This window comes from Rhineura floridana, chromosome 3 (assembly GCF_030035675.1).
Source record: "Rhineura floridana isolate rRhiFlo1 chromosome 3, rRhiFlo1.hap2, whole genome shotgun sequence".
NCBI classification, from domain to species: Eukaryota; Metazoa; Chordata; class Lepidosauria; order Squamata; family Rhineuridae; genus Rhineura; species Rhineura floridana.
This window is the reverse complement of record NC_084482.1, coordinates 85,855,891-85,870,100: the sequence shown is the minus strand read 5'-3', so window position 1 is coordinate 85,870,100 and position 14,210 is coordinate 85,855,891. Positions and strand designations below refer to the sequence as shown.

Genomic DNA, 14,210 nt, shown 5'->3' with positions numbered 1-14,210 from the left:
CAGGGGCATCCCTAAGGGGTTGACACCCCCACCACCATCTTGGGTGATGGTAGCTGTGCGCACCCAGCACACAGGATGGGTGCACTGAAGCGACAGGTAGGTGGGGTGGGGTGGGGTGGGGTGGGGTGGGGTGGGGCAGCCAATATAAGTCCTATGCTGCCTGTTGGAATAAGCACAATTGCATGTTCCCTTTAAGGGATATTTGGAAAATAGCCCATGTACCTGTTTACCAGTGATGTAACTTCGTAAAGGGTGGGGTTACCTGGCTTCTCTTCCTCCCCCTGGTAGTTTTTGCATATTCTCCATTAAGCCTGAGGAGAGTGACGCATGCATGTGCTCTTCTCCAAGATGACCATTATTATGGACTGAGACTCCTTTTATTTCATCTAAGCTACAGCCTATGTTTCCTGAACATATGAGAGGTCGTGAGTAAACATTATTTATCTTTCACTTAAGAAGATTGTGTCTGTAATTATTTATGTCTGAGGGAAAGGGTGGACTGGTTGATTCTCATCCCTCTGCTTGCATTTATATCTCTGCTAAGAAATAGACCAAGAAACTATTCCTATTTCACACATATTTTTAAAATACTAAACAGCCTGCATCGAGAGGGGTGTTGTGGCATATCTCTCTATGGGTACAGTCATGCCTGGTGCCAGCCCTGCTCTCAGCCACAACGTTCCCAGCAGTATGCATATACAAATGATGGTTTCTATTGTTGGGCAGGTGACCAGTAGGCATTACTGTCTCTAGTAGTTTTCCATGAAGCCTGCAAGTTTGAAGACGTAACTGTGGTTAAGGGGGAGTTATGTCTTTGACCTGTCTGGGAACGGACTGCCAGGGCCGTTGCTATGGTAGCCATCTGATAGCGACTGGGAAAGTTCTAACAGAGTCTGTGTGTTGTCGTCTTCTGAATTATGCCTCTGAGCTGAGAGGCTGTCTTTTGTGTTTATCTATGGAGAGAGATGTACCAGAAGGGGGGTGACTGAAGAATCTCTACATGTATTTACTCTTAAGCCTCTGGCCTTAATGTCTTTCAATAAAGACTCTTAACATGCTCTGAAGAAGTTTCTTGCTCAACTTAACTCCAACGTAATGTATGCTGTTTCACACAACAACGCACACAAGCCAACATCTATTTGCCTTTGCATAATCAGCGTATTTTTTAAATGTTTCCATAATAATTAAAGCTGGGTTAGAAAAAGCATGTACTCTTGTCTTTGCTAAGACTTTGCTTTTTGCATGCTACTGCCCAGTCATAGCTACACTAAAAATCTGGATTTTAGCAGATTAGAATGAGTTCTCTATTGTCTGAATCTAGAGAGAAAAGTGTGTGATACATGCACCCAGGTAGGCCCCAAAACAGCTTCAAAAGTAACCAGGAATTCCCTTTTTTGGGAACTGTTTTCAGTCTTCTCTAGGGTTTGTATGACTCCAAATTTATCTCTAGCACACGTCAATTAGAGCTGTGACTTCACTCATTGGCTAAAAACACTGAAGGTGAGGAGCAAGCTCACATGTCAAAAAGCAATTGCTTAAAATGGTGTCTGAATATTTTGCTGCATAAAGTTCATTCTAAAGGGGCCAGAAACTGACTATTTTAAAACTGAAAGGTCAGAGTCAGGGCCCCTGCTGGCTCTGGGTCCTGTAGAGTAGCAGTGGTGGCTGGTGTACACTGGGACGGGGGTGGGCAGGGTGGAAGTAGGTGGAAACAGGGCCAATGACAAGACAAGCCAACTAATTCTAGTTTTGCCCCATCTTCCTCCCTGCTGAGCTCGACAAGGGCAACACTGAGACTAAGGAGGAAGGCAAAGATGATAGCAGTGTCATTCCCTGGACTGGTCAAAAGTAAGAAAGCAGGTAGGTGTGGGCTGGTTAAAGGCAGACTGAGGTTGGTGGGGCAGTGCCCTACTAGATCCAATGGATCAGCCTCCACTGACACCAAAAAGTCAACTACATGCAAGAAAAAACTAATTGCTGCACGAAGAGTTTTGATGTTATTTGGTTCAGTATAAATTGGAAATTCACACCTGAAATGTCAATCATAAGAAATATATGCGGACTTCCCAGGAGGATCCTTACGCCTGTGCAGCCTCTAAGACGAGCTCCGTCTTGGATGAAACTTAACCAGTTTTAAATTCAGTCAGAAGGGACTTTTCTGACTGGAGATGATTTCTTCCGGATAAGGAAGAAGCGTGAGATCTGCCACATAGTTTTGTTTTGATTGTTGGAGTCTGGAATTCGTCAGAATTGTCTGTCTTCCAGCAGTTCAGACAGAGCGAGGATTTTTATGCTAGCTCAGCTGGATAAGTGACCCTTTTTTTTTTAACGGACTAGCAGGCAAATATTCTCCTGTCTACATTTATCATTTTCTTATCTATACAGCTAAAGAGATTTGTCAAAGTAACAGCAATTAGGTTAACCTAGATGAGGTAAGACTTTCCTTCTTTATTTACGGAACTAAGGGGGAAGAAAATATAAATAGCTTATCTTTTTTTTTATAGCAAAAAGCTGACATGGAAAATTGCGTTTTAAAGTTTACAACGGATGAGAGATTTCTGATTGGGAGAGATAAGAAATCTTTTTGATTTATAAGGCTTTTGTGTAATATATGTAAGGGACTATTTTTTCTGATCTACTTTTTTTTTGACGAATCTGCTCATTCTCTCTGCTACTAGTTGTTTGGACGCTGTGAACTAAAAGCTGTTTTTGCACTTCTGGGCTTTTAAGAGATAAGGACTGTCTAGCGTGTGACGTTAGTTGGTTGGAAAGATTAACTCCTTTGTAACTGGATAAAGAAATAAACTGCTCTTTGCTTGGGACATTGAAAATTGAAGGAGTTTTGTTCTTTTGGTTTTAAGAATGACAATTAAGAAGATCATGGATATACAAGAAGGGACTTTATTTCTAGACATGCTTCAGAAAATAATGAATGGGATCAACTCAATAAAACAAGAACTGAGAAATAATAGACAAGCGTGGAGAACTGAATTTCATGAAATGAGACAGGACCTGAAAGAAACTCAGGATTCTATGAGAAAAGAGAATAAAGATAGATCTGGAAAACAAAAAAAGGATGAAAGAGAAATTAAAGGCAAGGTTCAATCTATGGAGATTGGCTTACATATGGACATGAAAAAAGATTTGGATTTCCTGGTTGTGACGGATCCTGGAGATAAATATTACAGTTTGGAATACAGCGCTGTCTCTGAAGGAATTGAAGAGACTGGAGATAAAGATATTATCGGTTCAAAAAAATTCCTGGACTGGAAGGATTTGATGGAACTCGAAATGGAGAAAGTTAACAGAATTAATCCCTGTTTTGTGACAATGGAAAAACCTTCAAGAGATGTACTAGTGTATCATGTGGAAAAGAGGAGCAGAGATGCGGCTTTGAAACAATACTTCAGTGTTACGTTTGGATTTGATGGTGAGAAAATATCTATGATGGAGGAAATTCCTATTAGACTTTTATTATATGACTATGACAGCAAGATTTTTGGGTGCGTAGAGATGGAAGATGGAAGACGGACCCAATATGGATAATGACAGAAGAGCGATTTGAAATTACTGGACTCAGTAGATTTGATGAGTTGAATTAATTGACATGTTTATTTAGAAAAAAAAATTGATTGACATATATCTCAAGGATTGGAAACTTCTCTTTGACTTTTTGTGGAAGATTAAAATGATATGATGTTAATGAGATTTGAAACCAACTAAGGTAACTGTTGGAGGAAGGTGATTTTATAATCTCTGAAGAGATAAGTCTGTTATACATTATAGATTTATAGTTGAATTATAGTGTTTTGAAATTACTGGATTTAGTAGATTTGATGAGTTGGATTAATTGGCATGTTTATTTAGAAAAAAAATTGATTGACATATATCTCAAGGATTGGAAACTTCTCTTTGACTTTTTGTGGAATATTAAAATGATATGATGTTAATGAGATTTGAAACCAACTAAGATAACCGCTGGAGGAAGGTGATTTTATAATCTATTAAGAGATAGGTTTGTTATATATTATAGATTTATAGCTGAACTATGACAAATCGGAAGTCAATATTATTTTTTTATATATATGTATATGTTTTTGTATTGTATTAGTTATTGATTTGTGTTTTCTTTTTGTATCATTTTGGTTTTGAAAATTAGAATAAAAATTAATTGAAAAAAAAATATATGCAGATAGCAAGCTAACATGGTCTGTCTAAACTAAAGCAACTAAAGAGTGAGGCAATCTTCATGCATTGTTTTCTAACCAGACACCACAGGTAGGTTACAAGAGACTTGGACCTCCATAGGGTATACTAAGTGGTTTGCATCCACTGTTGTGATGTTGTGTGAGTAGAAAGAATTTCTGCTAACGCAAGACAGCCCTTTGCATTCTGCCAATCTTCCCTTCACTTCCCCATGCCACATCCCATAATGTTCCAAAGGGTCTCCCAACCCTCAAGAGCCGCAGGTGAGTAGGAAGAAAACAGAGAGCTATAAAAGAGATGCCAGGATGACAGATTCATTCATGGACGAACCGTGTGATGAAGAACCAGAAATTTTATAATATAAGGTGAAAGCTGCTCTTAAAATACTTGGAAGAAACAAATCACCAGGAACAGATGGCATATCAACAGAGTTGCTACAAGTTACTGAGACTGAATCTGTACAAAGTTTGACTAAAATTTGTCAACAAATATGGAAACTAAACAATGGCCCACAGACTGGAAGCATTCAATATACATCCCAATTCCAAAGAAAGGGGAGCCCAGGGAATGCAGTAATTATCAAACTATTACCTTAATATCCCATGCAAGTAAAGTAATGCTCAAGATTCTACAACAAACACTCTTGCCATATATGGAGCAAGAAATGCCAGATGTCCACGCTGGATTTAGAAAGGGAAGAGGCAAACATATGATGGATCATGGAACGGACCAAGGAATTTCAGAAGGAAATCACCCTGTGCTTTATAGATTACATCAAAGCCTTTGACTGTGTAGATCATGGAAAACTATGGAATGCTTTAAAAGAAATGGGGGTGGCACAGCATCTGATTGTCCTGATGCGCAACCTATACTCTGGACAAGAGGCTACTGTAGGGACAGAATATGGAGAAACCAATTGGTTCCCTATTGGAAAGGGTATGAGACAGGCGTGTATTTTATTACTCTATTTATTTAATCTATACGCAGAACGTATCATACGGAAAGCAGGATTGGACCAAAAGGAAAGAGGTGTGAAAATTGGAGGGAGAAATATCAATAATTTGATACCATACTACTAGCAAAAATCAGTAATGATTTGAAACGAATGCTGATGAAAGTGAAAGGGGAAAGCACAAAAGCAGGACTACAGCTGAATGTCAAAAAGACTACAGTAATAATAAAAGATTTATGTAGCTTTACAGTTGACAATGACGACATTGAACTTGTCAAGGATTATCAATACCTCAGCACAGTCATTAACCAAAATGGAGACAATAGTCAAGAAATCAGAAGAAGGCTAGGACTGGGGAGGGCAGCTGTGAAAGAACTAGAAAAGGTCCTCAAATGCAAAGATGTATCACTGAACACTAAAGTCAGGATCATTCAGACCATGGTATTTCTGATCTCTATGTATAGATGTGAAAGTTGGACAGTGAAAAAAGCAGCTAAGAGAAAAATCAACTCATTTGAAATGTGGTGCTGGAGGAGAGCTTTGCGGATACGATGGACCGCGAAAAAGACAAATAGTTGGGTGTCAGAACAAATTAAACCAGAACTCACTAGAAATTAAAATGATGAAACTGAGGTTATGGTTGCACACCTCCCCCAATCTCTGAGCGGTGAGATTTCTGGGGTCCCTGCACTCCTCCAGGGTTTGGTTTCCTTTGGGAAGAAGGTCAGCGGAGACTGTGGTGTCTTTATGAAATATGGTTTGTTTATTTACACACATTCCAACCTGAGCTCAAGGATGGAGGGAATCAATGCATCAGCAGTCCAATATCCAGCTCTTCCATCTGGGTTGCAGGAGCCACCCCAAAGGCCATGGTGGAGAGAGCCAGTCTCTCTCCTGCCTTCAGTCTTCAAGCATTTTCTAGACACAACTCAAAACTACAAGCACAACTTCTGATGGCTGTCAGGAGTGGAGGGAAGGCTCTCCTCTAGAGTTTAAATGACAAAAGTGGGCTTCCTGGCCCATTCTCCATTACTAGGCAACTGATCGGCCCATTATCTTACCTGGCCAATCTATTTGGTTAACAAAACACTCATTTAACCAGCAGAGAGTTCCACATTCCAAGGCACAGGGATTCCAAATCAGAGGCTGGAAAGGGGTCCCACAGGAATCATCCATCCCAACCCTCGTGCTCATAACATTATCATACTTTGGACACATAATGAGAAGACATGATTCACTAGAAAAGACAATAATGCTGGGAAAAACAGAAGGGAGTAGAAGAAAAGGACGGCCAAACAAGAGATAGATTGATTCTATAAAGGAAGACACAGACCTGAACTTACAAGATCTGAACAGGGTGGTTCATGACAGGTGGTACTGGAGGTTGCTGATTCATAGGGTCGCCATAAGTCGTAATCGACTTGAAGGCACATAACAACATACCACTTTATATTTGAAAAATTCCAAAGCAGCACACATAAAAAATACCATAAACAACAAAAGCATAAAATAACATAAAATCAAAATAATGCAGCATCCACAGTAATCAGCACCATGTACCAAAACCAATATTAACCTTTCATTGGCTAGCCAATGTGCTTTCTGCTTGTGCAACAACACATTTGGATACAAGCCAGTATACTGGCAAGTATGCTTGTTTAAGCAATAGCACAATACCATTTGTAAAGCAAATCTGGAATTTTGATTAAATCAACTTGGAGGACATGAGTGAACATTAGATTTGTTTCAAAGCGAATATGGGGCCTCCAATCTTAAATAAATCGGCTTGTGCTGAACTGTCTTAAAGAGTCAATTCCTGAACACGCAGTTAATGACTTCATATTGTTCCAAGTTCTTCTCCTGCTTCCCTACTTCACTGTCATTCAGAAATCAGTCTTGGCATTCTTTTCAGTGCTTTTGGCCAATATACAGAAAAAGCCGCACAAGGCTGTTTCAAGTTACAGCACCAGAACAACCCAAACAAAAACCAGGTATCACAGCAACAGTTAAAAGCAAAACTTCATTCGGTTCTAGCATTTGGCTATCCCCTTTAAGCACTTAAAACATATGCTGAGTGTAGCCAATGATGGCTAGTGCCCATTGGGACTGGTAGGGCAGAAGGCGAGGAGGAGGAGCACCCCTGCTGGATGTCAGTAAGAAGGCAGGCAGGTGGGGGTGTCTGAAGGCAGACTGAGGTTGATGGAGCAGTGCCCCACGTGCCCTAGTCGACCAGCCTCCACTGACTGTAGCTCAGATCTACTGAGATACAAAGTATTTGATGTCATTTAGATCCAATCACTGTACTACCAATGCAGCTTCTATAGCCATGTTTTATCAAGCTGTTCTCATCATACATTCTATTTCATTCTTATTAAAGGAAAACAGTGACCCTTCCACAAAAAAGTCAGTTTCCCCAATAAACTTTGTGTGGAATATTTAGGTATTCTAGGTTTTTCATAACTATGCTTTCCATTTTCATTCCATTCTTCTTCACCATTTCTTCTTCAACACGGCAGCTGGGCCCAGCTTTGGTAGCAGAGGCAAGTTTACCTTCAGGTTCCCTTTGTAATCTCTCTTTTTTTAAAAACCACCTTTACACTACTACTTACTTCAAGCTAAAGCATTTTGACCACCTATACAGGCATTCAGGTACTTTGCATGCTGCTAGTCCACTGCAGACAATGTATTTTTCTGACTCACTTCAAACCAATATTTGGACATGAATTTAAGAATATTTGGACATGAATTTAAGGCAAATGAGCATCAAATGAATGCTGACTTGTGTGGTCTATTTTGTACGGTGCTTTTACTTTGTTTTTAATCCTGTACTTTTGTTGTTAGCTACTTTGTACTCTCATGAGAGGATATAAGAAACAAAATAATAATAATAAATCAATAAACTATTTCCTATGGATTTTGGCATTTAAAAGGAACTATCAAGAGTCAGATACAGGGAAATAAGTGCACGTTCTATCCTTTAAGCCATCATTACTAGATGTACTTATTTAAAGAAACTAAAAGTCAAAGTTCAAAGTATGCTTGTGTTAAAAAAAATTGCATTGCACTGTCGGTACCTTTTAAAGAAGTGTCAGTATGGTGACATCAACCAACTGACAAAGGAAGTGGTTTTGTAGGCTTGTTGTTTTCTGAGTAAGTGGAAACTTACAGCTTAAATGCTCCTAAGTCAGTTGAAAGAATAAAAGGCCTGTTTTAAAAAAAAATGGAGAGGGAGGTGGGGATGGACATGCATGTTTTGTTGAAACCCAAGACACTCAGGGCGCTATGAATAAATTCCAGATTTCAAGGAAAAAATAACCTTAAAAACTCCTGTTGGTTAACAAATCACATTTGAGTGTCCATCGTAACAAAAGCAACAAGAGGTCCTATGGTACCTTAATAATAAAAAAAAATTCATTGTGGCATAAGCTTTTGATCAAAACTACTTGACAGATACTTGAAGTGTCATCCTAAGTTGGCAGAGGAGGGGGGGTGCTCTTGCACAGACACACACACCTGCCCCTGAAGATAACTTTTATCGAGTCCATGAAATCTTACGCCACATTGCATTTGTTAGTCTTTAAGATGTCACAACAGGCACCATTATTCTTACTTTTGGTTAAATGGCTGAGCATAACATATTGTTGTTATGTGTGCCCCATTTCCTGGAGCAGTAAGAAGTGCCCAGAACACAGCACTACACCGGGGTTTGATTTCATTTGCAGGTAGGAACCATTGGATACTTAAGGTATTTTGTAATGTTTGAGTTTATTTACAAATATATAAGTTAAACAGAAGTGGAAACATCGTAAACACTCTTAACAGCAAAACCTACTGCCCTCCATCAGATCTGTAGAGGTCCTTCCATCTCCATATGTTACTAGCTTACAGAGCTTCGAAAACTGAGCTCAGATCATTCTCTGTATCTCTTCCAGTCTACCTTACTCTCCAATTCAAAATTGCAATTTCTATGGGAGAAGGTATGCCTATGCCCTTTTCTGACTGCTTTTTCCTGTTCTGAACATTTCAGAGTGGTTCTGTATCAAGAAACAGTCTTCCAACAATTAGCTCCTATTGAGGGACATCACCTGCCTTATTAAAGTTATTAACATTCCGTTTCAAGTGAAAGGGTCTAACAAGGTATTGACAGAGTCCTAATTCACAGAAATCTGATAGCAAAGCCCATAAGACCTTTGCACAACATATGCAAAGGTGGACTTTCCTGTGCTTGGGTACAGAACATTTCTAAATCTTACTATATGTGTGTTTTTATACAAGTTTGGTAAGCTTCAGGACATATTCATGTTAGGGCTATGTACAACTGGCCTCTCAAAACTCTTCCCTGTGATTGTCTTAGAATTATGACTGAACTGAGAATATGGCATTTAATTATGTGCGATGGAAGAACCTAATTTCTATAGAAAAAGCCTATATATGTCATGATCTTAATTTCAGCCAGACTCAATTATTTCCACTGCCACCTATTCATATATGTCTCTACATTTTTATTATAAAGCTGCATTTTTAAAATATTGTCCATTACCAATCTACTTCTTTGTTTTAATTAATTCCTTAGAAGAGAGATATCAGAGGTAACAATTCAGTTCACATTTATAAAGGATGCTACTCCCCTTGGTCATGTCTATCAAAATTCAGTTCATGTATTTAGCCAGGGATGGTGCTGCACAAGCCTGGTGGAGGATCAGCACGAGCCACTCCCTTGCCAGAGAGATACCTTCCAGGGTGAATTCCAACCTGTGCATTACAGCCCATTCATACAATTTTGTCCCTGGAAAAAAAAGGGGGATGAGAATCCTCAAATTGGGCCTCTGCATGAGCTACCTGTGGGGTAGTAAGTAGAAGTTCACACAGCTTTCAGTGACACCCTAGACTGAACATAGAAACCACAGCTGAAGTTTCACAACTTCCTTTTGTGGTACTTGCTTGTGATCCATGTTTGCCTCATCATCATCTTTTTTTAAGTTCTTGAAGTAAAGTCAAAGATGCTAACAGGGATAAGAAAAATAACTAAACTTGCAATGTCCTAGCACTGAATACATATATATAAAACTATAATTTATATACATAGTTATATATATATAATTATACACACACATATATGGATTATGTCTTTGGGGGGCCCTTACAGCCTCTGATTTGGAATCTGTACAGGTGGAATTGTGGCAGAGAAACAAGTTCCTTTGATAAGTTAATCATTCTGACCAGGCTCTTTGTTTTCTGGATGGATCAATCTGCATATGCAAGAATGTGGTCCAGGAAAGCCCTGCTGTTGACCTAGGAAATCTCCAGGAGAGCGATCCTTCCCCCCTCCCCCCCCGGAAATAATTTCTCTGTGTTACGAGTTAGTCTGTGGTGATGCTGGGAAATGGAAGGAGACAAGAGAGCAGAGCAAGTTTCTCTGTGTCCAAATCACAAGCCATGGCTTTAGGGTGGCTCCCTGGAAGCCCGATGGAGAACCAAGATCTGTTGGAGTATTAATGTTGGGAGTCCTTCCATCTTATGCTCAAGTTGTATACACGTGTAAATAAAATCATATATCCTAAAGACTCCACAGTCTCCGCTGACCTTTATTCCAAGGAAACCAAACCCTGGGTAAGCACAGTAACCCCTGGAACTCTTGCACTGCTCAGAGATTGAGTGCACACAACACTGATATATGTACAAGAATACAGAGTCAGGACAGCCACTCTTTAATTCAGGGATAATTAATGTGTGGCCCTCCAATTGTTGTTGAACTCCAACTCCCAGCAACTGCTGGAGGACCATAGGTTAGCCACCCTTGTTTCAGTTCAAACTCTTGGAGTCTCATTAGTTGCTGAGCCCTTTTTTTTAATAACTTTTCCAGCACTGTCTCCTTGTATTAAATTAAATGAACATCATTTTAAAGTACTATAGTATTAGTATCAAACACTATAGCATTTAGCAAAAAATATACCCCATTAGGTATGTGTTAGAAATATGGAAATGTGCTATAGACTTCATCCATATGTGGTGGAAGTGCGAAAACATTAGTATTTTTTTTTTAATGAAAGCATTGCCATTATAAGCAGAATTATTTCTATTCCTTACAGTTAAAACATCTTGATATGTTGTTGGACTTCTTAAAACGTGCACTTCAGCTAAAACATTTAGATCTTGTATGAAATCTAACAGCAGCAAAATATATAATTGCTGCTCAATGATATTTAATAATGTTGCTTCCTCCCTGCTAAAACAAGCACGTCTTCTTTCTATTATTTGGGCTGACTGCAGGTGTTGCCACCGCTCACCATATGCTCAAAGGCACGTTACCAAATTCTTCCAAGCTACACAGCAAGTGCATTGGACTGTGAAAGACCAACTCAAATTGTGTTTGCATTTTGACAAATTTGTAGGGCAGTACAATATCTCAGAGAGGAGGTCAGGTCTCCTGCTCCCCTGGTGCATTCAATTTCCCTGCTTTTTAAAGTTTGATAGAAATATCTGTGGGCTATAGGTATGTTCTTAAACCGCAAGGTTTTTTGCCTATTAGTGAATTACAGATATAAAAGCAGAGCAGTCTCTCTACACATCTTTTATCTGTGACATAGCGACAATGAATTTACTTATTTTGCCATGTTTTACCACACAACAACATATATTGGCCTGCAACACTTTCAGAATACTTCCAGTTCTTCCAGATCAAGAAACTGGATTCTCTGGTGTGGGACCTTCAGTGGCACTGTTCTTTCTTACACCATGAGGAATGAGAATAACGTGTGATGCCCCAGGCCATGTGGGAGGAGCCCACATGGTAGCTCCTCAGCATCATCCTTAAAGGAAATAGATTGACATTGGTTTGGGGGAAAGCTACAGCATGGCTTTCTCCTATATGGTCCTGGGTTTCTCATGTTACTTCAGCAAAGTAGAATGGAGTGGCACTGCTGAGAATCCCATGTTGTCAGAGTAATGCAAAGTACTGGGCCTGTGAATTGTTTTAGAACAAGAGACTTCTGATCATTTGCAAAAGAGAAGCCAGTATGTTGGTTCATCAGTTTTGCAACAGCAACTACCAAGCCTAGTATGAATTCTGAATAATTTCGGAATGTTATTGTATCATTGCACTGAAACAGAAAAGCATTTTTCTTCTAGCATTTCTTCCAGAAATCTGAATAATTTCATAATCAAGCAAATCAAAATGCAGATTATCTTGTCATGATTACAAGAACATAAGAAACTGACTTATACCAAGTCAGCTCATTAATCCATCTAGTTCTACTGACTAGCAAAAGGTCCTTGTGGTTTCAGACAGAAATCTTCCCTAGCCTACCTGGAGACTAAACCTGGGCCCTGGGAAAAGTGCACACACCTTTCAAGTTTCAAATGGGGGGAATGCTAATGATTTCTCTCTTGAAAGTCCTGTGACACTGCATAGTTCATGCTGCCAAGTTGGTAGTTTGGTGTGGGTTATAATTGTTACCATTGCAAAATGCATGAGCAATCTAAACAAGGAGACATTATAACAGATAAACTAAACAACCTATGCAGTTACCACATAAGTACAATCAAATGTACACTTTATTTAGTACATTAATATCCTGTCTCTTGTCTGTCAAGGAACCCAATTTGGGGTTCCCAAGCACTAACAAGACACAGCAAGGTGGTAGCATCATGTGTCCACAGATCATGACTGGAACTGGTAAAAAGTCTTAGGACCACAGCACATATAGTTGGTTTCTGAAAATATACTTGCTCCCCTTCCATTTCCTGTTTATAATGGAGCCAGCAAGAGGACAAGTTGCATAACTGAGTCAATGCCTCAGAAGGACTCAAGCATCTAAGATTCCAACTTGGGTATCATATTATAAAGTTTTTTATAGTTTAAATTCAGTTTCAGATTTAATAATTATTTCCACAGGGCTTTATGCAAGAATCAGGATAGTAGTAAGCAAAGGAAGCTTGGAAGCAACCTTTGTCAGTGAAACCTATTTATAAATGTGTGTATTAAGCATGGACCCATCAACCATGATGCAAAACATCTAACCTGTTTTTTAAAATGATTTTTTTCCTGACCAAACGGATCTATCTCCAGGAACTTGAGCACTTCTCCCCACACCCTGCAGAGGCAGAAAACCCCAGAGAGGAACTTGCATGATACATACCCACTCCAATCTTCTTATCGCTTTTCTGCCAAGGAGTCATAGCCAACAAGTCCAGCAGGCTGGGTAGCTTTGAGTCAGTAGGATGGCTGTTTGGTTCTGGATAAAATCCCAGCAATGTTCACTTACAGACAAATGAATCACAAGGCAAGTTTGGCTGCTGCAGTTGCAGCAGGGGGCTTGGTTCTTCACAAAGTCCCTCAGCTTCCTTCCTCTTTTTCTATGCACTCTCCTCCACAAGGCTCTTACATCAAATGAAAGTGATGTGTATGTGTGGAGGAGGGACAACACTGAATGTCTTGCTGACAGAGCAACAACAGTAACGCAAGCAAATAGGAACACAAGGGGACTACCATCACCACTGCACGCTAAGCAAATCACAGTTTAGACACCACATATGTTCCTCACAAGACATTAAGATCAGTTAATGAGGCTCTGCTTCATGTTGCATCCTTTTTAATGGTGACGTCTGATACACAGCAGCACCTTTTTAGGAGAAATACCCACCCTATAGAATTACCTGATGGGGAAAATCCATTTATCCCTAACACTGTGTGCTTGTCACCGCCAGCTGAAAAACTTTTACACGTGCTTTCATAGGAAAGTGCTAATCAATTGTGGTTCTCCTTTTAAATGACATTCTGCTCTTCATAGTTTTGCATCTATTGTTTTTAATGACTTGTGGGTTTTGTACTAGTCTTGTTTTGTATATAAAATACAAGGTTTGAACATGACAAGAAAAAGTGTATATACAAGAGATGCCTTACTTCAACACAAAAGGAGACCATCACTGTCCAGTTGTGATGCTTTTGCACACCCAGACATTCTGCAGCACACAAGTAGAGACAAAGGTATACTTTCCTTCCCTTTTGCAGCTTGTATTTTTCAGTTTTATATTAAGGAACATAGAGAACCTG

The 14,210-nt window shown here is 39.5% G+C and overlaps 1 protein-coding gene across 2 annotated transcripts in view; it reads right to left on the bottom strand.

Annotated features, from left to right (window-relative positions):
- Positions 1 to 13,526, bottom strand: part of DOCK2 (dedicator of cytokinesis 2) — a 459,036-nt gene extending 445,510 nt beyond the window's left edge. For both annotated transcript variants that reach the window (XM_061616811.1, XM_061616812.1), the window contains exon 1: positions 13,297 to 13,526. In XM_061616811.1, coding sequence (XP_061472795.1) covers positions 13,297 to 13,336 — 40 coding nt within the window. In that variant the 5' untranslated portion in view covers positions 13,337 to 13,526. The remainder of the gene's footprint in view (positions 1 to 13,296) is intronic.
- Between the last annotated feature and the right edge of the window lie 684 nt (positions 13,527 to 14,210).